The sequence below is a fragment of the Sceloporus occidentalis genome, unplaced genomic scaffold (genome assembly GCF_023333645.1).
Source record: "Sceloporus occidentalis isolate IW3139 unplaced genomic scaffold, rSceOcc1.0.p SCAF_95, whole genome shotgun sequence".
NCBI lineage: Eukaryota > Metazoa > Chordata > Lepidosauria > Squamata > Phrynosomatidae > Sceloporus > Sceloporus occidentalis.
Genome location: NW_028317075.1, coordinates 2,030,162 through 2,057,231, shown reverse-complemented (window position 1 = coordinate 2,057,231; position 27,070 = coordinate 2,030,162). Strand labels below are relative to the sequence as shown.

At 38.3% G+C, this 27,070-nt stretch overlaps 1 protein-coding gene across 3 annotated transcripts in view; it reads left to right on the top strand.

The window, feature by feature from the left end:
* LOC149284317 (ephrin type-A receptor 5) overlaps positions 1-27,070 on the top strand; it is a 127,138-nt gene that overhangs the window by 85,184 nt on the left and 14,884 nt on the right. For 2 of the 3 annotated variants that reach the window (XM_089496869.1, XM_089496868.1), the window contains exons 5-9: positions 10,519-10,643; positions 13,561-13,720; positions 15,817-15,922; positions 20,607-20,674; positions 21,651-21,776. In XM_089496869.1, coding sequence (XP_089352995.1) covers positions 10,519-10,643; positions 13,561-13,720; positions 15,817-15,922; positions 20,607-20,674; positions 21,651-21,776 — 585 coding nt within the window. The remainder of the gene's footprint in view (positions 1-10,518; positions 10,644-13,560; positions 13,721-15,816; positions 15,923-20,606; positions 20,675-21,650; positions 21,777-27,070) is intronic. The other variant, XM_089496870.1, reaches the window with a different exon arrangement.

The following is a 27,070-nucleotide window of genomic DNA, read 5'->3' as shown; positions in this document are numbered from 1 at the left end:
CCAGGAATCTGAATGTGTATGCCTTTTATGCATTTTAGGTTGTGCGCTCCTCTATTTTGTATATTTCATGCAGGCTTTATTGTATGCGATCTTATAAGATCTTGCTAGGAATATTTTTCGTTACATGTCAGCTCATATCTCTTTTATTAGTATCTCTTTTAATATATTCTTAAATATTTATGTATTACACTACAAGCACTACAGAAAGTGTGATGGCGTGTTTATACAAAACATTTCCATCTCAAGTTTTTGCAGTAGGGTCAGTGTGTATATGGAATCTATAAATGAAATGGTACGTAATGTAATTAAAAATTTGTACATAAAATATTGATTTCTGTCAATGCTTAAAAGCTGCTACTCTTAACAAAATTAATTACTAGCTGTAATGGCCTCTTGTGAGTTATGATATATAATTATCACTCTAACATGACATTTTTAATTGGTGTTTTTAATGGCTTCAGAAAGTCCTTTGTTGGTCCTTACATAAATGCATTATTAGGTTATGATGTAAACTGTCTGTGTATAAGATAAGATAATATAGATTATGGATAGGCAAAGAATGTTGAATGCAGTAGGTGATGCATTGCTTGGGAGGATGCTGGTGGAGGGGTGGCACCTTCTGGTTTGGGGTGCAGGTAAAACCAAGTGGGCTCATCCAAACCTTGTGCATGCTATTCACAGATATGCACTGGCACAGATATTTACACAACCGCAGGGACTGGGTCAATACAGACGACTGTAATGACCCAGAGCACCCATTGATGTAATTAAGGAGATATTGCGCAGTAGCGGAGTTGGACATGGCCTTGTGCATGGTGACTGCACCCTCCATTGTGTTGATCACCTAGGCTAGTGCGGCCACATACCAGGGCCCTGACATAGCAGGCACCCTGGAGCAGGCATGAGACATAGCTCAACAGAGAAATAAGTAGGATGCTGCAGGCTGGGAGTAGGGAAGCTAAGCAGACTAACAGCAGAAACATAGCAAGCAAGGGAGACAGAGCAAGGAACAGGGAGACCGAGTAAGAAACATAGCCAGACAAGACATACATGGTACAGGGCACAACAAAGTACAGGGAACAAGGCAAGGAACACAGGGGATGGAGTGAGGAGCCGAGATCCTCAGACACTTCTTCTATAAGCAAGGATGGGATATCTTAAGTGGGACATGGGGAGAGAAGAGAGGAGCCGAGATCCTTAGAAGATTCAGAGAAAAAAGGGCAAAGGCACATAAAAGACTGACACACATAAATAAAGGACTAGCCTAGGACTATAAGATAATAATTGGAGATTTAGTCACATCTTATGGCCATAGAATGCTTAGCCCACCACTATGCCAAAGTACTCCAATATTGCCGGTTGGACCTAGCCGGTTAGACCTAGCACTAAACCCTGCCTACTAAATTACTAATAAGCTGAAACTAAACATTAAATCTAAACAGAGAAGGACATACCTTTAGACTGCAGACTGATACAAATATAACAAACGGGTGGTGCACCCCTTATAAAGGAAACAGAAGCTGAAGCTAAGAGCAGGACTGAAACAAAGTATCAGAAGTAAACAGCAGAGCACAGGGAAATCCAGAAATGGATTACAGCAAAGGGGGAACTGTAGCGAGACAGGGGAAACTAGAGAGAAGCAGCTTCGCAAACTGAATGGGGTCTGACATGCACCCTCACACATACACACTAATGCTAACACTTACACACATGCTTACACTAACACATACCTACACATACTTAGTAACACACACTTACACACTTATGCTAACACCCCCTTTCATACACAATTACACATTAATTCTAACACATGAACACTTACACATACATCATGCCAGCATACAGACATTCATGCTCACACATTCTTACTCACATATATGCTTACATATACATTCATGCTTACATACACACACGCACATTTGTGCTCACACACGCTCCCTCTGACACACACTTACACACTTATGCTAACACACTTATACATACACTCTAACATACATACATAGTCACTCCCTTGTTTACCACCCTATTCTCTCCCTCACCCTCTCTCAACAACTAACCTCATCCGCAGCTTTCTTTCTGGCTGCTCATACAGTGAGGGAGCTGCCTTTTACCTTTGAGTCACGTAGCTGCTTTACATGACCCCGCTGCTTTCACACCTATCGGGGCCAAAATTCTTCACATAGGGCAAGTCTGGTCCAGGTAAGAACAGCCCTATGTGAAGACCTTTGGACCCCCCCCAGAGGGCAATTGTCCTCAAGCCTCCCAAAGCCTGCCCCATGTCCCCATTCATATGCCAGCTAATGCGTACTTAAGTTATTAAAATAATAAAATCATCTATTTTATTTGGGGGTTTTTGCATGACAACAGAGCAAATTTGCATGAACCTTTAGAAAAGCTACATACTGAGTTGACAGTCTTACCAATTAAATATACAAATATACAGTTATAAATATACACCACAAATGTACATATCTGTGCATGTTATTACTGTAAATTATTGCAGCAGGCATGTAATATAGAACAAAAGAATTTAAACATTAAAAATCAGTGTTGTAGGATCATTCACAGTTATTCACAAAGCCATCAGTTAATGGCCATAGTTATAACAAGGTTAAATTTTTAGATTTTAAGTGTCTTTTTAACATTTTTGTATCTATACCATTATCAAAAAATGTACTGTGGAGAACCAAGGGCTGTATAAACTCATAGCGCTATATAAAACAATAAATAATAATAATAATAATAATAATTTCAGATATTTTACCTTTAATGTGTATGTATGACCTTTAATATGTATGACTTGTGAATTGCATACATCTATGTTTTTTCTCTTATAAAGCAAGCTGTGTGCTCAGATGGTACACTTGTTCCAACATATTAAGTTGGCAGATTGGGTATTGTCTCTCAAGCTGTATCTGTTATGATTGTGTCTGTTCCACAAGAACATAAATTATTGGCATTATCTATGTAGACATGTCATTGGTCTTTTTCCTATAGATAGTTGCTGTCTAAGAAAATATGTGATTTGAATATCATATGCTGATCTAGAATACAACATTATACAGTTATTTGTAGAACAGTATCATGTTATCTTGATGGAGTAGACTATATGTTACCTTTGTTTTTATGGGGTATAGTCCCAAAGGGAATTATATAAAATCAATAAAAAAAAACCAATACAGACTAAATTTTCTACATGTTGAAAATTTGACCACTTTTAATAATAAATAACTATATTTAATGCCTAACTAGTGATTCCCAAGGAATTGTTACTAGCTTTTGCATTACATTTATTTATATAACGCAAGCAGATTCTGCATCTGTACCAAGACATATTAGTACAGTAGGACATGAGGGCCCTGCTCTGTTTATAATCTGTTATTCGACTTATTAATATAAAACTATAATGCTCAAATATCTAGCTATTAATTTATAATTTGAAAAAAATATTTTTCTTTTAATATATTTTTTGTTTATGCTATCTTAGTTTAGGGTAGCAAAACGTGATAATAATCCCATTAAAATGTAAAGTACACAGAGTATGGCAAGAAAAATGGCAAGTAAAACACATGCTATTTTTGTTTATGTACATTCTACATTTTAAAATGTGAACATTGGTTATAAAATGTGTGGTAATAAAAAGTATTAAGGTAAAATAAAAAAGTAAAATATAATAATAAGGATTAGATACATAAACTGCTGAGCTATGAAAAAATAACCAAATTGAAAAATTTGAAGGGTTATAAATAAAAAGTGATTCTGGTGTTCAAAAAGTGGTCTAATCACCATAGCAACCAATGGAATGGTTTCTAACGGGGCCATTCCATTGGCTTTTTTAAAATCAAACTTGGCATCAGGATCACTTTTCGCATATAACCTTTGATGTATATACCTTTACATTTCCAACCCCTTTTTGTGACAAGTTGGAAAAAAGTAAACAAGATTGACGCATTATAGGCCTGCAAGGAACATACCTTTGCAATTCTCTGGGTATGTGCTGAATTTTTCATTTTTTGTGTGTACTTATTGGTCATTATTATTGTAGAAGCAAACCGGGAATCTGAATGTTTATGCCTTTTATGCTTTTTAGGTTGTGCACTCACCTATTTTGTGTATCTCATGAAGGCTTTAGTAAATTTAGCAATTACTTTGACTTTTAGCATTTAAGTTGTGAAATATAGTTTTCTAGTATAGTGTTCACTGAGGTATGTGTGGATCTCAGTGAATATTAATAGTGGATATAATGCTTGCCCAGGGGCCCATTAAAAGATTCAAATTTATAGACATGTAGTCTAATAATCTTGAAAATATATAGTCAGGTCCACTATCAGAAATCCTGGGGCCCGGTACATCAACCCGCCCCATTCCCAACCCACTGTCACACCCATTGCTCCACCCATTACTATGCCTTAAGATAATCACTATACTATATCACATTACTATACCTCCCATAATCACACCTTATGAGAACAGGGGCAAGCCTAGGGTTAGTGGCATCTGGGTGCAGTATTTCTTCAAGGCCCCTATAACTAACACGCATACATACTAACACACAAACTTGCTTTAACACCCACTTGTTCTACCACAGTACACTTATATACACAAACATTCTTTCTCCTGCTCCTCCTTTTCTTCTCCCTGGCACCACTAACCATAGGTTATCCCCTAACTCTACAACACCATACACTGACACATAAAGTCACACACACACACATTCACATGCCAAACACTAACAGACTCATTGTACAAAACATTTAACACCATACCTTAACAGACACACATGCTAACATCATATGCTCACAAACATTAACACCTTAAAGTAACACACGCACTAACATCATATACTCACAAACATTAACACCTTAAAGTAACAGACACACATGCTAACACCATACAGTCATGCCAACATACACCAATAGACACACAATCTTTAACACTACATGCAGATATACACATTCATGCTAATACCATAGAGTAACACAATGGCTGCAGTATATTTCTGATACATTTGACATTCTTTTTAATGGACAAAATGTGCTTTTCTTTCCAAAACGTGAACATTTCTAAATGACCACCAACTTTTGAACAGTAGTGTCCGTGTATATATATATATATATATATGCATCAGTTCCAGAACACTCTATCCAGAAGAGTGCAGTGCTAGGAACAGCTAGAACTCTGGTAGAGTACACTATGTATAGTGTGTGTCTATGTGTGCATATATACACTGTTGTATATTATATATACGTACTGACTCTAACGCAACAGTACAGTACACATACATACATACACACACACCACTGCCTCTGCACTCAGTGACATAACAAAAAATGCTGGGCCCCCTGCGAGACATATGGTTGAGACTTGAGACCCTCAAGCTCAGAAGAGTATTAAGTTATGATGGCTATGTACAGACATATGCAATTTCATTATTTGTTGTTTTATATCGCACCATCATATTCCACAGCACTGGACAAGGGGTAAACTATTAACTAAATTGTTATCTACTCAAACTTGCTTGAAACATGCCCTACAAGAGAAAAAAAGTGTTTATTTTTTATTTATCAGTCAGAGGTTGCAAGAATGACTTACATACATTCTATATCAGATAACCTTGTTGGTATAGCCTTATCCCCTGGCGTACTTATTTTAACCATATAAACAGCCTGCTTCTGTCTGCATTTTGCTCAGTTTAAAACTAGGGACATCTAAAAGCTCTGTTCGAGAAATAAATCATATCAGGCAATTGCGATTTCAACAAGAAATATGTGTTTTCTCTGCTTGCTCATTATTTGCTTCCATAAGGTCCCCTGTGTGTATTCGGGAAAATTCTATTACCTATTAATTTTAAACACCAAGCCAATCTAAAAAGTAATGATTCATACTGCAGAGGTTGGGAATTTAGCTGTCGGTTGAAACCACCATAGAGTTATGAATTATACTTTCACAGTGTTTGGTTCTGTACAAAGAGTAAGTTCACAATAGTACTTAAATTGAATGAATCACTACAAAAAAAACGTTATATGAAATGTAACACCTTCCTCTCCGGTTTTGCGGCAATTTCTGGAAATCGTGCTGTTAAAAAGTTACTGTCTTACAAAAAAAATGAAATCCTTTTCTTTTGGAATACACAACATTACTGATAGAAACACTGGTAAACTCATAGTATGATGCTCATCTTCACTATTAGATGCTTTGTACCTCCCTAGGGCAGACCAAAAAAAATATTTTACTTTGAGATAACGATCATTGAATATCATTAATTTGTGTGGAAGTTTGCTCTATGGGTAACTGGTTTGTGAGCATTAGTTTTAACTTAACTCATATTGGTTTTTGATTTAATGTTTGCTGCAGTTTTATCTCAGCTGAGTTAAATTGAGTGATGTCTGGAGCAAAGCCTCCATAACTAAATAACTTCCTGTTCTGTACTATTTCCCCCACCGCCATATCTAAGAGTGCATTACCATAATAGCAATCAAGCGGTTTCCTTACCACAAGGGAAGGGTGGTTGTTACAAAAAAGTCTTGTTCACTAGAATTCCGAATGTAATGCAAAGATCCTTGCCCCTAATTACGTGAACCAGGGAGCTGGTAGATGTGTTGGCCAATTTGCCACAATGTATAATCCGGCAGCTCTACATTTGCACGTAAAGGAAATTTCGGTTACAGGTATGATGCCTCTAAGTAGCTCCCTCAGGCCCTTCATAAATCTACTAGTGCTAATGCAGGGATCAAGATATCAGAAGGTCATTGAAAATTACTTTTTGAGACGAGTCCAAATAATTTTATATATAATTATATCCATATGATTGTATTTTTCTTGGATGTTATAATGGTATTTGAAGCTAAAAAATAATTTCTCCATGTAAAATAAAGTAAACTCTTTCTTTATGTATTTTACAACACGTCTAAGGAAATATAGCCCACCCATATTCCTATGCTAATCTCCGATTCAGTACTTTCCTTCAACAGGAACCACTGCATCCTTCCCTTGGCTGTTTTTAAATTCAAAGAATAATAACGACACCAGCCGTCCGGACCTGTTCGGTTTGTGTGGGAAATGTCTTCCCGTGCCAAACCTGTCACTCTACATGATACAGAAATCAGTCTTGTTGATGAATGTTCTAATACCGGAGCCAATTTTTAACACGGTAGCTGATTCATGGCCCACAGAATAAATCTTTTAAAATGAAAATAACCTGCAAAATACCTTGGAAGTACCCCATAACAAAACATTTTAGACATCCAGACATAAGAATTTTTAGCTAGCCAGACATACTCGTATTTATGTTTTTGTTTTTTTTTCAGATTTGTTTGTTTTTTGTATTTACATAGGAGAGAGAGACGTGTGATAAACAGTTTTAGCATAACATAGCTATCATTGCACAAATCCAAAGGTCCATATGACAAGAGTACCACTTAAGTCTGCCACTTAAACTTATGTATGGCCAGAATGAAAATCATATAAACATGTAAGTGCTGTGCTTGCAGATTTGTGAGCAAATACATAGATATATATATGGACATAACAATCATCTGTTCCTTAGAAGGTCTAAAAATTTGGTAAATACAACCTCAGATGAACAACAACACATGACATTTTACACTGTGTCATAATTTATTCAACAAAAATAAAACCAAAATGGAGAAGCCATGTGTGAAAAACAAATTATGCAATATTGCTTCCATACGAATTAAGATGCTAAGTAGCATACAGCTGCTGCTAATCAAATTCCATTGATTGATTGATCATTAGCAAAAATGATAAGACCACCTCTATAAAAGCTGAAGTTGGGTGACGCAACAGGACAATGATGCCAGCACGCCCAGCAAATCTACAAGGTAATATAATGGCCCAGTCAAAGTCCAGACCTTAAGTTATTGAATCATAAGGTCTCCTGATATGTAAAACCATAGTATTCAAAATATATATATATTTGAAGAAGAGGGCATACCAGGACGTCTTCACAATGCCAATTTTTAATAAATGACATTACGTTACATTAAAAAAATTTCAGTCCCAGCATGGGGACTTTTATCCCCCCCAAGAGAGATTGTAATTTATTAGAAATTATCATTGCGAGGAAGACAGGCTGTGCTCGCCTTCTTCTCTTATGCATAACTTGTGGCAGCAGGTAGCATTGAAGCTCATGGAAGTTGTGTACTTAGTTTGTTCAAAATATATATATACAAAAAAATAAAAATCTTTAGTACTTTTTTTTTATATATTTTTTTTGTCTATCCAAATGAACTGTTGCTTGAATAAATCATATTCATTGGTTGCTCCAATTTGAAATCTACAATAATTTGAAGCCACATTTCTTTCGACCTATATATTACTATTACATGTATTTTGATTATTTTTTTAAAAAAAATATGTGCCTCTATTAAGTCATCACTTATGAAGACATTACCATAGGTGAATCTGTATATTAATACATTGATTGTATACATATACAGTGGAAACCAGGTGCTCTCTCTTCACGTGAACCGTAGCAAGCATGTGGTCACAAATTAATATTAACAAAATGCAATAAAATCATATAATAAAACATAAAAAGGTGTTAACTGGTGGCAAACATATTACACCACCCAATACACATACTGAGGGAGAAGTGGGTGACTCTAATATAATAATAATAATAATGATAATATTCAGAAATCTAGGCTAATCAAACACAACTTACTACAATAAATGTATAAGTTTCCATCATAGCTTTTATTAAAGAAAAAAAAGCACTTATCATTTTGTCGTATTTAAATGGCTAAATACTTACTCTTTCAGAAATGCATGGTATGCAGGTTAAAAAAACATTTTTTAGCTATTTTCCTTAAAATATGGTGCCACATTGTTTGTCCTTCCACGTTTGAGATTTCTGATGTTCTGTAAGAGCTGCCCTTGCAGAATTAGTGACCTTTAAAAATGGGTTCTAATACATTTGTGTTTTCCTTTCAAATCATACATTGCAGTATCCAGTTGCAGACTTTAAGATGGAATGATTGCAGGCTTTGTGTGGAAGCTGATATTAAATTACATTGTGCTTCAGACACAAAACTCGAAAATACTTTTACCTTTCTCCTTCAGACCGATGCATTGTAACACAGATGTTCTTTGGATACAAGAGTTATCACAGGAATACCTTAGGGATCAATTTAATAGACTTAATTGCTCCTTATCTCACTGTTACACTTTAACACTTCTATTAAAGAGAGCTTGGAGGGGTAAAATTACTAGGTTTATCATCTACTCTTGGTCTAGTGTTACCTGTTTTTTATCTTTGTTTTATTCAGTGCTTGAGAAGAGTTTAATTTGCAGGCAGTGCCATATGGTGGATCCTACCATACTTTTTCTCAATGTTCTTTTAAATAACCATATGGTCCATTTGCTGCAATAGTTTGGTCCACTAACTTTATATGTCAGTGATTTAAGACTTCTCAGTCCGTATAGTATTATATGGAAATTTAATTTGCTTAATTCACTAGATTAAAATTGTCCATCATTTTCACAGAGATGTTGCTCATAATCCAGAGTGCTGCTTTAATGGAATATAATGAAGCCTATGGCATTGCCAGGTAGAATACAGATAATAGATAACTTTTTATAGGTTGGGGTTTGACTATAAACAGCTCCAAGTTGTATGATTCTGATTAAATGTGCCTATAGGTAAGCAGTAATGAATTTACCATATTTTTCTTCTCTGGTAAAAAAAAAACCCGAAGAAAACATGGTGGCCATTCTTTCACAAGCGCAATCTAATCCTTTCAGGGGCAGTGGAGTTATAGCTAACAACTCAAGAAGTGTTTTGTATTTATCCATATCAGGCTTCTCTTCTCATCCAGCACAGACTTAATTTTTCCACTTTTCATGCATTCCACCAGAAGTTCACACAAGCTAAGGAAGAATCAAAGAATAAAATGACTTAGAAAAGGCATTACATCTCCAAAGTATTTGTCATTAATTCATAAGGTGGTCCTTGTTGTAGTGTATTAGAACTTTGGTTTTCTGTAGCTAGCTTCCACCACTCCTGAGTATCACTGTAGATATATGCTTTGTTTATATGCTCGTAATAGCAGTGGAGATTTAGCCCAATGGGTACTCAGCTACTGACTTAAGTTTCAACTTTGGGGTTTCCCGAGTGAACTCATGGCATGCAACTTTACTTGGAGCTTCCACATTAGTTTAGAACTAAACTATAGAATCACCTTTTTTATTTTCACACTCCACCTTGTTCTGTACAGGATGAGATATAGGTCATATTCTAATGTATATATTTTGGGTAACCATAGCGCTAAGTATTAATTTCTCTCATATTGTTCTAGTACACCAGATTTTATTTTGGATACTGTTTTTTAAAGTTGTATATTCTGAAATGGGCTATTTATTATCTACTTGAATTACATATATATGTATGTATATATATATATATATATATATATATCACATATAGTCACATAACTTGTATTTAACAAAGTACTATTCTATTATTAATACATTTGTTGTTTTTTTTCTATTCCTTAGCACCATCTCCAATCAGCGTTGTGAAGAAGGGAAAGGTTACTAAAAACAGCATTTCCCTTTCTTGGCACGAACCAGATCGACCCAATGGTATCATCCTTGAATATGAAATCAAATACTTTGAAAAGGTCTGATCCTTTTTTTTTACTGTTGCTAGTTTTGGTTAGGGAACTGCCAACTACATAGGGAAATAGATTGTTAATTGATTGCCTCTGCAATAAATTACTAGGCTGACTTCCAATGTGTGTTTTCCATTAGTGAGGCACATCAGCTGAGAAAAATACATTAAAAGTTCAAGTCAACATTATTGGCAGACTTTGCCCGGGTAAGGAAAGGTCACTAACATGAAATGATACACAATCCTATATAATTAATATTAATTATCAAAACACAATACAGATTGTAATATATTTCATTATTATTTTTACTCTAACCACTGACTAATAAACATTTCAGAAATATTTTTGTTTGAAACAAAATAACTATATTTATTTTGCAATAAAACTCAAAGTCTGATCAATTTTGAAAGTGTACAGGAAATGAACGCATGCTTTAAACATCCAGGTTGGTAACAGTGACTGATTTCATAGATTTTTTAAAGATATTTTGGAACAGTAAATGTTAGATGAAAAATTGAGGATTTCATGTAAATCAAGTAAGATACGGGAACTGCATTAAAATCATGCCTTATATTGAGGTTAAAATAACATAGTTTCACTTATTTATTTTCCTGAATAAATTAGATTTAAAAATAACTTTTTATCATAAATGTGTTGAATTATTTAATTGCATTAATCATTAAAACTCTGCATACAAATATAACGGTTTGGAATGACAGCAAAATCAAGAAATTTAAGGTGTCTCTGAAGTGGGTCTGTCTCACACTCTCGTTCATTCTCTCTCTCTCAAGCTCTCTAAATGTTTTCCTGCCTTCTCTGCTGACCACTTCTGCCAACCATTTCCACTTCCTCATCGTCTTTATTTTCTTAATTCTATCTTCAATATGCTATCTTCAATCTTCTATCTTCGTCCGCATCTTCGTGGACATAACCTGGTGGGAACTTCTGCCAAAATGGAAGCGGTTGCTGTGACGTCCTCTTCCCGATCCTCCATTTGAACTCCCCCTCTCCCCTGATTGGAGGATCTGGGAGAGGACATCACTGTAAGTGGTGCTATTTTGGAGGGAAGTTCCTACCAGGTTATGTCTGCGCAGATGCGGATGAACATAAAAGATTGAAGACAGCAGATAAAGGAGATAAGGGAGAAAATGAAAGATAAAAGGTAAAGAAGAAGATGCGGAAGCAAAAGTGGTTGGCAGAGGCGGAAGTGGTTGGCAGAGAAGATAGGAAAACATCAAAGCGTTAAAGAGAGATTGTAGAAGAATGAGAGTGTGAGAGAGTAAATGAGAGAGTGAGAGTAAATGTGGGCACCCAGCAACAAAATTTATTCCTGAATTAAAAATGCCTCAAAATTTTTGTCTGAACCAAATGGGCACAGAATGAAATCTGTTGCAAATCATTTTTGGCCCATTCGCAGATGTCTAGTAATGAATCTGGCTTAACCAATTCATAGGATTTGGCTCAATCTGCAATAATTATATACACGTTAAGAAACCCAAAACATGTTCAGTTGTCTATTTAAAAATAACTTACTTATAACGATATAACATTGTAAATGATTAGAGTTATAAATGTATAGATCTATTCCCTGCATCCACCGATGGAGACCCTTAAACACCATCTTTATATGGTGGCACCACTTCTGGTGTGTCACGTCTGTTATTGTGAAGTGTGTAGGTGCTCTTTTTAATTAAACATAAAAGAAAAAAATGCTAAGTAAAAAAATATCTTATGTAATATAATAGTAATAAGATTTTTAATACTATTTTAATAAAACATGAGAATTTTGAGTTTTGGAAAGCCTTGCCAACATTGCATATAGCAATGGTATTCTACAATGCTACTTGTCATGCCACAATGCTACAACTCTTGTCATAATGGAGGCTTGTAGCCATATATGGCCAGAGAAAGTAAACCCATTATATTAAATCATTAATTAGGTCTGTGGCTTAAGCTTCCATTTAATGCAACCCTCCACATTAAAACGTTTGATATTGCTGTTGTAGTGAATGAAACTGGTAGTTGTATATATTGTTCTGTGTTGTGCCTACTGGCTTTTTAATGGCATTAAATAACAGTGAGAATTGAAGGTCAGCATCCATATACCTAATTTGTTCTATGGATTTAAAAGCTCTGGAGGTTTGAAACATATGACATGCCTTTTTTTGAGGTTATATCATACTGTTTATTAATATTTCTCCTTAATCCTGGCAAAGGCTAGTGAATGAAAATGTTGTGGTAGTTTAAGAGTTTATAGTTCCCTACTTAACTAAAACTTTATTAAGTAGTAAAGCGTAGTTCTATAACAATGATGTGTGTTTTTCAACACATTAAATGCAGTGCTAATTTTAGTATAGTTACTAGAAGTTTACAGTGTGTTTCCTTGTAATGGTGCTGTTTAAGTGGCATAATACGCAAATAAACCTGCCATTTTCATAAGCTTTACATACACATTAAAAAAAACGGGAAAACATGTATGAATGTCTTTAGTTTCTTTGGCAACAACTCATCAGTGTTTTGTTATAAATGACAGGTATGCATTCCCTAAAAAATAAGAATAATGCTAAATCTGTCTTAAATCTGTCATGATTACAGAAATATTTCAAGGGTTTGGGCATTCCTAAGTTTTACGACTAATGTATTAAATGTTGTAAAAGTGTTAATTTCACCAAAGTAGCCGGACTTTTAAGAGCTTTGTCAGGATGTTAGTTGAAGGGCATCAGTGTTTACCCATCTGGTGATCTTCTCCATGCATCAGACCTTATCCTCCATTGGACATTAATGGTAAGTCTGGGAAGAAGCCGATGCTAAATTGTAGAATTTATAATTGAACGATTAAATATCCCACAAGATCTTTGACCGATTTGTCTATTTGTCCTTGTATTGGTTTCATGTTCTTGATGTTCTTTTTTTTTTCTTTAACAAGGACCAAGAAACAAGCTACACAATCATCAAGTCAAAGGAGACAGATATCACAGCAGAAGGGTTAAAGCCTGCATCCTCCTATATATTCCAAATACGAGCTCGCACTGCTGCTGGGTATGGAACCTTCAGTCGGAGATTTGAGTTTGAAACCAGCCCAGTGTGTAAGTCATTTTAATTACTGTCATCTCATATCCATGTAATAGTTACCAGAAAGACTCAGCAAATCAATACTGTAACGGGACTGTCATTCGTACACTTCCTCTCTGTGGAACTAGTGTATTAAGTCGGGAAACTTTGTGTTAGTCACTCAGATGGGCTTAATAATATATTGGCCCTTGGTTTCTTACCTGTTCTAACCCAGTTGTGGGTAGTACTTATTTATCTGTCCTTGGTTTATAGGAAACATTTTATAATGTCCCCCTAATACCCCAAAATATATAATAAATTATTTGCATTTGGATGGGATTTTTGCAAAGAAAATTATACAGGTATATAGTGGTTTATAAATTGATGATTAGTTATACCTTGTTGGTCCAGGGAGAAATCAATTAGGATTTGAGACACAACTGGAAATCACTTCAAAGTGGGGTTTTTTGCTTTCTTCTGTCAAAAGCAAGGTTAAACATGATATACCGTATTTGCTCGATTATAAGACGACCCTGATTATAAGACGACCCCCCAAAATCAAAATATTAATTTAGGAAAAAAACAAAAAGCCTGAATATAAGACTACCCTATAGGAAAAAAGTTTTACTAGTAAATATTAATTCATGTAAACTAATTTTCATATTTAATAAAAGCTATGATTGAGAAAAATATATTTTTTATTTCCTTTTATTTGCCAACCTGCCCCCCCCCCCAATTATGCACATCTGCCCCCAGGCTTGCCACTCTGCCCCCAAAAATGCCTTATACCCCCTATTTGCCACTCTGCCCCATGATGTGCCTTTTAACCCCCTATATGCCCCTCTGCCCCATGATATGCCTTATACCCCTATATGCCACTCTGGCATATAGGGGGTTAAAAGGCATATCATGGGGCAGAGGGGCATATAGGGGGTTAAAAGGCATATCAGAAATGTCTTATACCCTCCTATATGCCACTGTGCCCCATGATATGCCTTTTAACCCCCTATATGCCCCTCTGCCCCATGATATGCCTTATACCCCTATATGCCACTCTGGCATATAGGGGGTTAAAAGGCATATCATGGGGCTGAGTGGCATATAGGGGGTTAAAATGCATTTCTGGAGATATATATATATCTATATACTGCTAACAGCAATCACACTCCTATCAAGCCAAGGCAGCCAGTACATGCTGGAACCTGGGGATGTTAGAAGTGTGATTACAGCCTCCCTATGCCATGCTACCACCACCACCCCCCTTACACATCCATGCTATCACACACACTCATTCACAAACATTTAAATACTCATTCATTCCATTAATCACACATACACACACGCTCAAATCCTCCCCACCCCACCACGTTTCCTGAACTGCAGATCTCCCACTCGCAGACTTCTGCAGGGGCCGGCTGTGCGAGCAACTTCTCTGGCCCCGCCCCCAGAGGAAGGAGGGGGGAGGTAGATTATGTGAGGACTGTGCTAGCTTCCTGTTCTCCTGCTGCTAATAGCAGAGACGCTGCTCGCGATCAAAGCCCGGTAAGCAGCATGGCCCCAGCAGAATGAGGTCTGATTAGAAGACGACCTCGATTATAAGACGAGGGGTATTTTTCAGAGCATTTGCTCTGGAAAAAACCTTGTCTTATAATCGAGCAAATACGGTACTTCAGTGTTCTCAACTTTTTTCTTAAAAATTCAACCATATATGTAACTGTAATTTAACGAAAGCAATTTAGTAAATTCATATATATATATATATAATACAGATAAAATAACATTAAAAGGGGATTTTTGGTTTATATATAAGTGATAGATGTAAATATAAAAATAGCAGATAGAAAAAAAATCTATAAGATTAATATTGATTTCTTTAATGATGGATGGAATGCAATGCATAGCAATGCATGCTATGTATAAAAATATTTTGATATAGCCAGACAGCTTATTAGTTATCAGCTGTATCATACTACACAAGTGCATTTAGGATAATCAATCAGGTTCTTGCAGTCGATGCAATATCTTAATCCCAACAGTTTGCTAAATTTGCAGAGCCACAGAAAGAAACTCAGAAGCCTCCTGTGTGTTGGTTATTGAATCCATAATCTCTATTTTCTGTTTATCTACTCAGCATTTGCTGCAACCGGTGATCAAAGCCAAATACCTATAATTGCTGTTTCGGTCACTGTGGGGGTTATTCTGCTGGCCGGTGTTGTCGGTTTTCTTCTCAGTGGAAGGTATGTAGGATTGTGTTTTGGTGCAGAAGCTGAAATGAGATAACATATTTGGGTTTTTAACATTTACCTACCTGCGCAACTTCTTTCACTCTGCTCTTTCATTCATACTTTTGTTAAGGTTTAAATTTATGATAAAAGAAGGAAAACAAAGAGCTTGAATAGGGCAGGGGTAACAAATGCTTGGTTGGATGTGTCAATACCTACACAAACAATAATTTACTTCATTTTAATTAACATTAGGATATTTTTTGTGAATTATTCTCACTATCTTATTACATGGTAAACCCCAGTGAAGGGAATTTTAAAGTGTATAACTTATGTAGTGTCCAGCTAAACATATCACCTGACATGTAACATACTACCGCCGGTTAGCACCAGTGCTGGCTCGGCCAGTGTTGCAGGGGCACATCTTTCTTGCCACCAATAGGCTGCTTCAAGAATTGTCAGACCATGGATCAGATTGGGATCTACAGCTAAACTTTATTTTATTTTCATGTTTAAAGATTTACAAAGTACTTTAATATGAATGTTTTGTTAAAATGTCTGGGACACTGGAGACTCCGTTAAAGTCCGTACCTAGTGGAATGGTTATTGTTGTGTACTAGTGTAAACTCTTTTGCTTGAATGCTCATTATGCATATTCCTCAAAAACTAACTCTTTATTAACTTGTGGAAAAAAAGCAAACATCGTCACCAGAATGTATAGACTAGATTTGGGCACCAGGGGGCTCTTCGTGTTCGTCTTCGTGCTCGTCTTCGGGGGGAAAAAAATCTTCGTATTCCGCAAATATTTGCCTGTTCCTGTCTTCTCTTCGGGCGAATATTCGTGGACATTCTTCGTGTTCGTTTTTTCTTTGTTTTTTCCGGTTAAAGGGTTAATACGGGGGTAACGCAGCTCTGGCACCAGGAGTTTAAATGTACGTATGAGCAACTCTATTGGTCGTCAGCAGGGGGCTCGTCTGCCATTGGTTGATGGCAGACGAGCCCCCTGCTGGCGACCAATAGGGTCTCTCGTACAGACTGTTAAACTCCTGGTGCCATAATTTACCCGGCACATCCCACTGGTCTCCCTCCCTGTTCAATTAGTTAAATGTCCGTACGAGCGACCAATAAAGTCCCAATGCTGCAACTTACCCTGCAGATGCCACTGGAAATCCATAGATTCGCTGTCAGGGGTTAACTTACAAAGACCGTGCGAGTGAGCCTATTGGTCACCTCTGGTTGATGCCAGAGGAGGTCCCTGTAGGCGACCAATAGGCTCATTCGCACTGCCCTTTAACCCGTGAGGGCGAACCTGCGGATTTCCACTTCCGGGAACTGCCGCGATGCCGCAAAGGCAAGGTAAGTTAGAAGGGGGGGGGAATGGTAGACGAAGACTAAGATCTTCGTGGTGTGTGTCTTCGTCTTCGCCTACGTTTTACCACCACCGTCTTCTCTTCGGCGTGTCTTCGGACCGAATACGAAAACAAACTCTTCGTGTTCGTTTTCATGTTCGCCCGAAGACGAATGCACAAGAAAATCGGAATTAGGCAATTCTGTTTTAAAGTTACTTACCCTAGCCTCATTGTGGATCAACAAAGATTAAAAAACAACATATGCTCTTCTAAGTGTAAAATAATTATAATTATATTCGTACATTTATTACAAAGCTTTAGTCTCCTCAAAAGATTGAATGAATTATAATGATCTATGGCATCACTGGTTCGATCTTGGTATAAAGGTCAAACACAAACCAAGTGAATGGAGGAATTTTAATTAGATAATTAATAATTTCCCATTGTTGTCTATAGAAGCCTCTGCTTCGTAAAGTTCCAAGATATACTCCACAGTCATTTTTGATTGGCTTTACCTATATGCGTAAAGAATAATTCATCTGGCTTTCTAGAAGGTCCCTAGATAATTAGACCCGAATCAAGTCATAGCATACATGTATTTGCATATAATACTGGTACTTGGTAACTAACTTGCAAGAAAACACGGGCACTAATGATTTACCCCTAATTACATATTCATACAGTTTAAATAGGTTTGTATATTAAGTATTTTGCTTGCATAGCCTCTAACACTATTAGCTCTGGGGGAATATTGCACTTTTTACAGGTCTATTACATTGCTAAATGGTATAGCTAAATAGTAGATAAAATATATAATTATTTTATGCAAGCATATATATATATATATATTATATCTTAATAGATTATTTTTATTATTTGTATATTTTTTTTTATAATATATTAGATTTTAATGGCAAGAATATGCAACATGTAAGTTGATTTATGAACACTAAACTGGAACATTTGTCCACAAACTGCTATGTATGGAGAATTTTACAAGAAAAAAATCTATAAATTCAGGAAATATCCAGGGAACAGCTTGTCCAGGGAATATTAGAAGAGTCCCGTTTTTCTTTGATAGTAGGACTTAAATGCTCCATTTTAACCTTGCAAAATTTCTCCCATGGGTTGCCACCTAATATGAATTAAAGTTTTCTGTAATTCATTGTTTATGCTACTGTATATAATTAAAGAGTTCAAGAGATATGAGGGCTAACAGCTCTGTCTACTGCCTTGCATAAGATAATAAAGGAGGAACCATTTAGCGATGACAGAAGAATATGCCCTGCTTGTTTAAGCATCTCCTGTATCCCAATAGAAAAGACATTCCTTTTTTATATAATGACGGGTTCTTGGATTCAGTGCAGAAGCCCCTGATATATGTCATATCTGTCAACATTATTCACAGATCATTTTATGATCTGTGCATTTCAATGCATGTCAGTGCAGCGTTAGTTTATTTTGTTTTGTAGAAAATATAAAAGGTTAGACCTGTATCTCAGAACAAAGCCATGGGATCCTTCCACCAAAGTTTCAAGTATCTACGTGATAAGGGCACAGAGCTGACATTTTGTTTGTTCTGGAAAGGTGCTGTATTTTGTGGCAGTTATATATTCTATTTTATGTCTATTTACCCTTTTTACTTAATATAATGACGCTTCCATTTTTTTTTTACATGCACCAGTATATGCTATACAAGTTTTCATTTAGTACCAATCAAAATATGCTGCTACATCTCACATCATAATTAAGGAATAAATAAAAGATGTGTATCTGGGTCCCTTCAACAGAACTTCAGAATTGGTCCATGCATTGTAGTGCTACACAAATAGAAGGCCCTGGAATTCAGCATTAATAGAAGGGCTAACAGCCCTGGCAGTAAACATTGATAAAATGATTGCTTTCCAGATTGCTTTTCCCTCCGTCCCTGCCGCCCCCCCCATTATCTACCCTTCCTCTCCCCCCCCCTTGTACTTACCTTTTAGCAGTCCTGCGGCGAGTCTCCCTGTTCGGTCTCGGTGCCGGCTTGTAATGCTGAGCGCCGGAACTCAGCATTACAAGCCGGCACCGAGACCGAACAGGGAGACTCGCCGCTTCAGAGGAGAGAGAGGGGCGCCGAGCGGGTACTGACAGCTTGGTAAGCGAAAACCACTCGGCGCCCCTTTCTCTCTTTCGCTTTTTTTTTTAAAAAAAGGGCTTGGGGCGGCAAAGTGCCGCCCCTTCAAAAGTGCCACCTGGAGCGGTTGCCCTACTTGGCTCCATTGTCGGGCCGGCCCTGTATATATATAGTATACAGGTTTGATTTCTTTAAGTCTTGAGTGGCATATGAGAGGGAGAAGCTTGTAAGTGAGGTCATACTAGGCTTTAAAAGGAAGCACTAGAAAGGTACCTTTTTTGGATAATGTGCCCCCCCCCTCCATTTTCTCCTTTAGTTTAATCTAAGTGCCTGTGACGAGGGTCCTTGAGGTCTGACATCAGCGCAGGGGTTTGCTGCCTGAGGTACAGCTAACTTTTTTGGCCCTAGCAAAGTAGCTACCTACAGGACTCTCAATGGATCGGGGACCATAGTGGGTAGCACAGTGGCTACTGTGCAGTAGAGGTTATGGCGTTAGCCACCCAGCAAGATCAATATTACGCATATCATGTCAGCAATCTCAAGGACCGCATATCATAATTTGCGGGGAATATATTCAGTTAGCCAGTTCAGGCTACCAATTTGACGATGTTATGTTAGAAATAATATGGTTATATTTGTTAGATACATAGCCAATTATCTTGTCCCAGTGTTTTCATAAAACTGTGATCATTATAATCCAGCATACCTGTGTCATTATTATAGATAGATTAATTACATTTTAACATTGCACACTCAAGGTTGCCCCAGATCTCAAAAGGATTCCTTCTTCTCTTAGGTCATTCTCAGATCAAGTATGCAGACTTTTCATCATTGTATGCGTTTAGGAATATAAGGCTATCCGGAACATGTATTATTTCAAACATAACAGTTTTTAAAAAAAATAAAAATATTATTTGATTCCTGGACTGAATCATCTGCTGTAACCCTGCCCAAGAGCAAATATTAATGACTGAATAAAGAAATGTATTTTGACCTCCTTTATCCAAAGAACCAAGAAGTCTCTTCACAACAAAAAGGGAGAAAAATGTGCCACTTGAGAAAAATCGTCCTACGATGTAACAAACATTCTCTAATGTTCCTTCTACAGAGACCTTGAATTTAAAATCTGTTTTGTGGCAAAAAAGGTTTTTACCATGCTATTTAGACTGAAGAAAATACATCAGATATGTGAAGGAAATTCTTACTCTAATGACTCAATCTTTTTTTTTTTTAGGCGATGCGGTTACAGTAAAGCTAAACAAGATCCTGATGAGGAAAAGTTGCATTTTCACAACGGTCACAGTAAGTAGAATATTTAAAGTAGTTCTCAAATGATTACAAACAGGCTCAAAATGAGTAACTTATCCATTCACAAAATCATCTTAACTCTCAGCTCGACTGCAGTTAAAGTGACTTCAAGTCATAGTGAGTTTCTATCACAGAAGGCTAGGTCCAGTTAAAAATGCGTTCCAATTCAACTCCAGGAGGAGACCAGAACTCATTAAACTTAGAAGGACTGTCATACTTGAAAACCACTAACTTTACAGACAGATTTGCAAAGACTTAATGCACATCACTTCCAACCAACTCAACTGATACATTCCATGACTAGCTCAGTGCAGTTCATCATGGAATGTGTCATGCTGTTAAGTTTTTGAGTCCACTGCTACTGATTGTCAGTCTGATTTATATATAACTGTATTTGGCACAATAAATGCCAACAGCATCATTCTTCCTCATTGTAAATAAGGAGTAGGAAAATAACAGGCCTCGCAACTTGGCAATTGATGGTATAGCCATTTCACAAGCTGTGCCATAGACACTGGCACCTGTGAGCCACCAGGCTACCTGGCCCATGCATCTGTTAACCAGTCTACCAGTCATTTGTCTAAATAAAGTGTTTGATATGTTTAGCTCTTTTGATCGGCTCAGTAAAGAATGCACAGTTGTTAAGGAAACTTGCTTTATACGTTGATTATGAATAATATATATGTATTTTGTTAAAAATATGAATACATTTAAAATATATATATGTTATTGTTTTAATAAAAAGGGCATACAATGATCACACTGTACTATTTACAATCTTTAAATAATTCTACTTACAATTTTTGTAAACTTAATTAAACATCTATCCCGCATTTGTAATTTTAAAACACCCTATTGGTTTAGCTTAATTAACATTAGGTTTTAAACCGTAGACATATTTATTATTGCACATGCTTTTTATTGGTTACCTATATAGTGTCATACCTAATATGATCTTTATACTCTGCAGTTAAGCTACCGGGAATAAAGACATATATTGATCCTCATACCTACGAGGATCCAACCCAAGCAGTACATGAATTTGCTAAGGAGATTGATGCCTCTTGCATAACCATCGAACGAGTTATTGGAGCAGGTATGGAATATTATGAAATAATGTTAAATCTTTAAGTTTACTAAATGTTTGTCATTTCTTGAATTACAGTTATTGCTGTCATTATAGAAACTATTAGACTTGTGAATTCGGATTTGTACAAATTGCAAATTTACAGAAATTTGGTAAATTCGGTAGATTCATACAAAGCTACAAAAATGAGGGCAGACCCCCCCACACATCAGACAAAAACAAAGCAAAGTTCAAAATTTACATCCAAAAAAAAGTCCACATTGAATCACACTCTCACTCACTCTCTCACACTCGCTACATGTTTCCCTATGTTCGCTGATGAACACTTCTGCACCTTCTTTTACGTCTTCTTCCTCATCTTCAATCGGGGAGAGGACATCACTGAAAGCGCTGTCGCTTTGGCGGAAGTTACTGCTGGGTAATGTCCGCGGAGATGCAGACAAACATAGAAGAATGAAGGTAGGAAATTGAAGAGAAAAGATGAAGAAGAAGATGCGGAGGTGGTCAGCAGAGTGAATTAGAGTGAGCGAGAGAGAATGCGGGCAACAAATTTTGTTCCTACATTAAAAATGCCTCTGCGGAACAAAAATGTGTTGCCTGAAAACGAATGGGCCAAACTGTAATGTTTCTGTTGGTAAATGCAGGTAAGGAATCCAGTATGCAGGAAAGGTAGCAACAGGAACGGTTCGGACAGAGTCCAAAGAATAGTTGAGCAAGCCGGGTCAGGAATGGAGAAGGTAACGTAGTCAGGAGTAAGGCAATGGATCAGCAACAGGAGGATCCTCAGACAAGCCAGGTCCGGAGTGGAGAAATCAGAGTAAACAGGAACAAGCCGAGTCAGCAACGAGAGGGTAATCAGACAAGCCGGGTCAGGAGTGGAGATATCAGAGTAGCCAGGAACAAACCAAAACAGGAGTAAACTCAATATGCAGCAGGGAACAGCTCAGCTGGGAACAACAACCGAGCACTGAATGAGTGTCAGTGCTCAGGTTTTAAACTTGCCGCCTCTCCAAGCCCCGCCCCCAGCTGATGACGTGGAGCTGTGCGTGCAGCATGATCTCTACTGAGGCATAGAGAGAGGGAGGGGGCGTGGTATGTGTGCGTGCTCCTCCTCCCTATTCTGGAGGGGCGGCATGGGGAGTAGCAGACCCCGAGTGCCCGCCGGACGCGGGCACCGAAGATTGGGCACCGGGGAAGGTAAGTGGCGAGTACCCGCTATCCGCGGGTACTCGGGAGAATGGCTCCGCTGCGGTTCGGGACGAGACCGTCCCGGATCGTGACAGTCTCCCCCCCTAAAGAGAGACCTCCGGGCTCTCAAAGGACCTGGTTAGTGAGGATGAAGGGAATGAAAGTCCTGTACTAATTCATCGGCATGTACTTCCCTGGCATCCTCCCAAGAATTTTCATTCACTTCGTATCCATTCCATTTTATGAGGTACTGGAGACGACCCCTGTATCTTCTGGAGTCCATAATCTGCTCAACCTCATATTCCTCAGATTCGTCGACGACGATGGGAGCAGGAGGATCTGGGTGTCTACCTGGAAAAGGATTCTCAATCCATGGTTTCACAAGGGATACGTGGAATACTGGGTGAATCCGCATAGAAGGGGGGAGCGTTAGTTCAACTGCCACGGGAGAGATGATTCGTAGGATTGTGTAGGGACCCACGAACCTGGGTCCTAGTTTTCTGGAGGGACAACTTAATTTGAGGTGATTAGTGGATAACCATACCTTGTCCCCAGGTTTGTATGCAGGTGTGACACTACGGTGTCTATCCGACTGGAATTTGTAACGTTGTTGAGATTTGATAAGGGTGGTACGTAAGTCCCGATAAATATTAGTCATCCTCGAGATCTGATTGGTTACAGCAGGAACTGCACTGGAGATGGGGGAGCCAGGAAGCATGGAAGGGTGGAAGCCATAGTTAGAAAAGAAGGGGGACATCTGTATCGAGGAATGAATATGGTTATTGTAGGCAAATTCTGCCAGTGGTAAGAGTTGATACCAGTCGTCTTGTAGGTGAGACGTGAAGCAACGGAGATATTGTTCTAAAGTTTGGTTCGTTCGTTCTGTCTGTCCGTTGCTCTGAGGGTGAAATGAAGTAGATAAAGAACGCTGTATGTGTAATTCCTCGCAAAAAGCCTTCCAGACTCGTGACGTGAACTGTGTTCCTCGATCAGAAACAATATTTTCAGGTAGACCATGAAGACGAAAAATTTCTTTCACAAAAAAGGTAGCTGTTTCTTCAGATGTGGGTAAGTGTCTTGCAGGAATAAAATGAGCCATCTTCGAAAATCTGTCGACGACCACCATAAGAGTGGTGTGTTGATTAGATTCAGGTAAATCCGTGATAAAATCCATGGAAATGTCGGACCATGGCCGCACCGGTACTGGCAGAGGACACAAAAAACCTGCAGGCTTATGGTGAGAACCCTTGGAACGAGCACATATATTGCAGGATCGTATAAACTTAAAAACGTCTTCCTTGAGATCAGGCCACCAGAAGGTTCTTTGAATTAGGTCAATAGTCTGTGTGATGCCCCCGTGTCCAGCTGCAGGGGTATCATGAAAATGTTGCAATATCGTAAGACGTATTTCAGGAGGAGTGTAAATTGCATCTTTGTGATAGTACAACCCTCCTCGGCACTGTAGTTGAGGGAAATCAGATGGATTTAGGTGGGAGGAGAGAGAACGAAGTTCATCCCATAGAGAACGTGTTAGCGTTAGAAAATGTCCTGATTGTAATACAGTGTTCTCGTCATGGGAGGGTAATGTGGGTCTCTCGAACATACGGGATAACGAATCAGCCTTCGTATTACGGGAACCTGGTCTATATGTAATGTGTAACTGGAAGCGGGAGAAGAACAAAGACCATCTGGCAAGTCTGGGTTGCAGGCGTCTGGCAGTCTTAAAAAACTCCATGTTCTTATGATCCGTGTAAACAGTGATGGGATGAAGAGTACCCTCCAATAAATGTCGCCACTCCTCCAGTGCCAGTTTCAAAGCCAGCATCTCTCTCTCCCCTACCCCGTAGTTTCTTTCCGCAGGGTTAAGTGTACGAGAGAAGAATCCGACTGGGTGAAGTTGGTTGTCTGACTCATCTCTTTGGGAGAGGATTGCTCCTATCGCAGAATCAGACGCATCTACCTCGAGTACATATGGTCGTTGTGGTACCGGAAGAATCAATATGGGTGCCGAAGTGAATCTCTCCTTTAGAAACTCAAATGCTCTTTGTGCAGATTCAGTCCAAACGAACCTCCTTTTGATGGACGTGAGTGATGTGATTGGTTGAATGACTTTAGAGAAGTTTCTGATGAACTTTCTGTAGAAATTAGCGAAACCCACAAATCTTTGAACTCCTCTCCTGTCTGTAGGAGGGGGCCATTGAAGGAGCGTGGTTATCTTTTTTGGATCCATCTCGACCCTTGTAGGAGACAAAATAAAACCTAAAAATTCCACTGATTGGGTCTCGAAAACGCATTTCTCAAGTTTGGCATATAATCGGTTCTCTCTGAGACGCATCAATACCTTGGATACATGTTCTCGATGGGCCGGTAAAGATTCTGAGTAAATTAAAATATCATCCAGGTAGATAACGACAAATTGATCCAACATGTCTCTGAATACATCGTTCATAAAATGTTGGAAGGTAGCAGGAGCATTACATAATCCAAAAGGCATCACCAAATACTCAAAGTGACCATATCGTGATCTAAACGCAGTCTTCCACTCGTGTCCCTCCTTAATCCTGACCAGGTTGTAGGCTCCTCGTAAATCGATTTTGGTAAACACAGAGGCAGAGCGAACGCGTTCCATAAGTTCAGATATTAGAGGTAAAGGGTAACGGTTCTTGATGGTTATATTGTTGATCTCGCGATAGTCCACGCAGGGGCGAAGGCCACCATCTTTTTTAGCAACAAAGAAAATACCTGCTCCGGCAGGTGATGTAGAGGGTCTTATAAATCCCTTGGCCAGATTCTCGTCGATATAGTTCTTGAGCGTAACTAGTTCCGGTTCAGACATTGGATAGATGCGACCAAAAGGAATAGGAGCACCGGAGAACAATTCTATCGGACAATCATACTCCCTATGGGGAGGTAGTTCGTTAGCTCCTTTTTTCTCAAACACATCAGAAAATCTTGAGTATTGAGGTGGTATCTTAGGTATAGGCAGTGAACTAAAGTCATGAGCCACATTAAGAGACAAAGAGGGTTGATTGTGTTGTGAGCATTTATTAGAGGTGAACCGTACAGCACCGGTCTCCCAGTTGATAACAGGATTATGAGTCCTTAACCAGGGTAGACCCAATATGACTGGAAAAACAGGAGAAGGCACCACATCAAATATAATCTCCTCCATATGAGTAGGACTAATACGCATACATAAAGGTACAGTCTCTTTAGTAATAGGACCAGTCTTTAAAGGGCTTCCGTCTACCAATTGAAGAAAAATAGGTGATGTCTTCTCCCTGGTGGTCATTCCCAGGCGTTGTATGAGGTCAGCATCCAAAACATTACTGCTGGCACCAGAATCAATCATGGCAAAAAGGTTGATGGGTTCGTCTTTCCACTGTAAAGATATTGAAAGGGATAAGTGATTGGAGAAGTGTAAGGATGCTTTCTTGTTAGTTTGCATAAACCGAGGGTTCTGCTTACCCTTAGGGGAACGTGTCTTGGTTCCGCATTCATTGGCGTAGTGACCTTTACCTCCGCAGTACAGGCATAAGTCCAGGCTTCGGCGACGCTCCTTCTCAGCCATTGATAGAGGTCCCCTGATGAGGCCCAATTGCATTGGTTCCTCCCCATTGTCCTTAGGGGTTACCTTGACTGTCTGCCGTATGGACGACCAATTTGAGAAGGAGGTGGTTTGTCTTTCGGCCTTTCTTTCCCGTAGCCTACGGTCAATTTGAATGGCTAGGTTAGCAAACTCATCCAGAGAATTGGGTATATTGGTGCGGGCCAGTTCATCCCTAATATTCTCTGCCAATCCTAACCGAAATTGATCATGCAGTGCAGGTTCGTTCCAGGATGTCTCCATAGAGATCCGACGAAATTCAGCAATATACTCCTCCACAGGTCTTTTACCTTGTTTAAGTGCCCGTAGGGTGCTGGTAGCGGAAGTGGATCGGAAGGGATCCTCATAGAGAGCGTCCATAGCTTGGCGGAAGGAGCCCCATGACTCTAAAATAGAGCTATTACTACGAAGTAGGTGGTGAGCCCAAAGTTGAGGTTCATCTGACAATAGTGCAATAACCGTATGGATCTTTATATAGTCCGATGAGTAAGTACGTGGTCTTAAATTA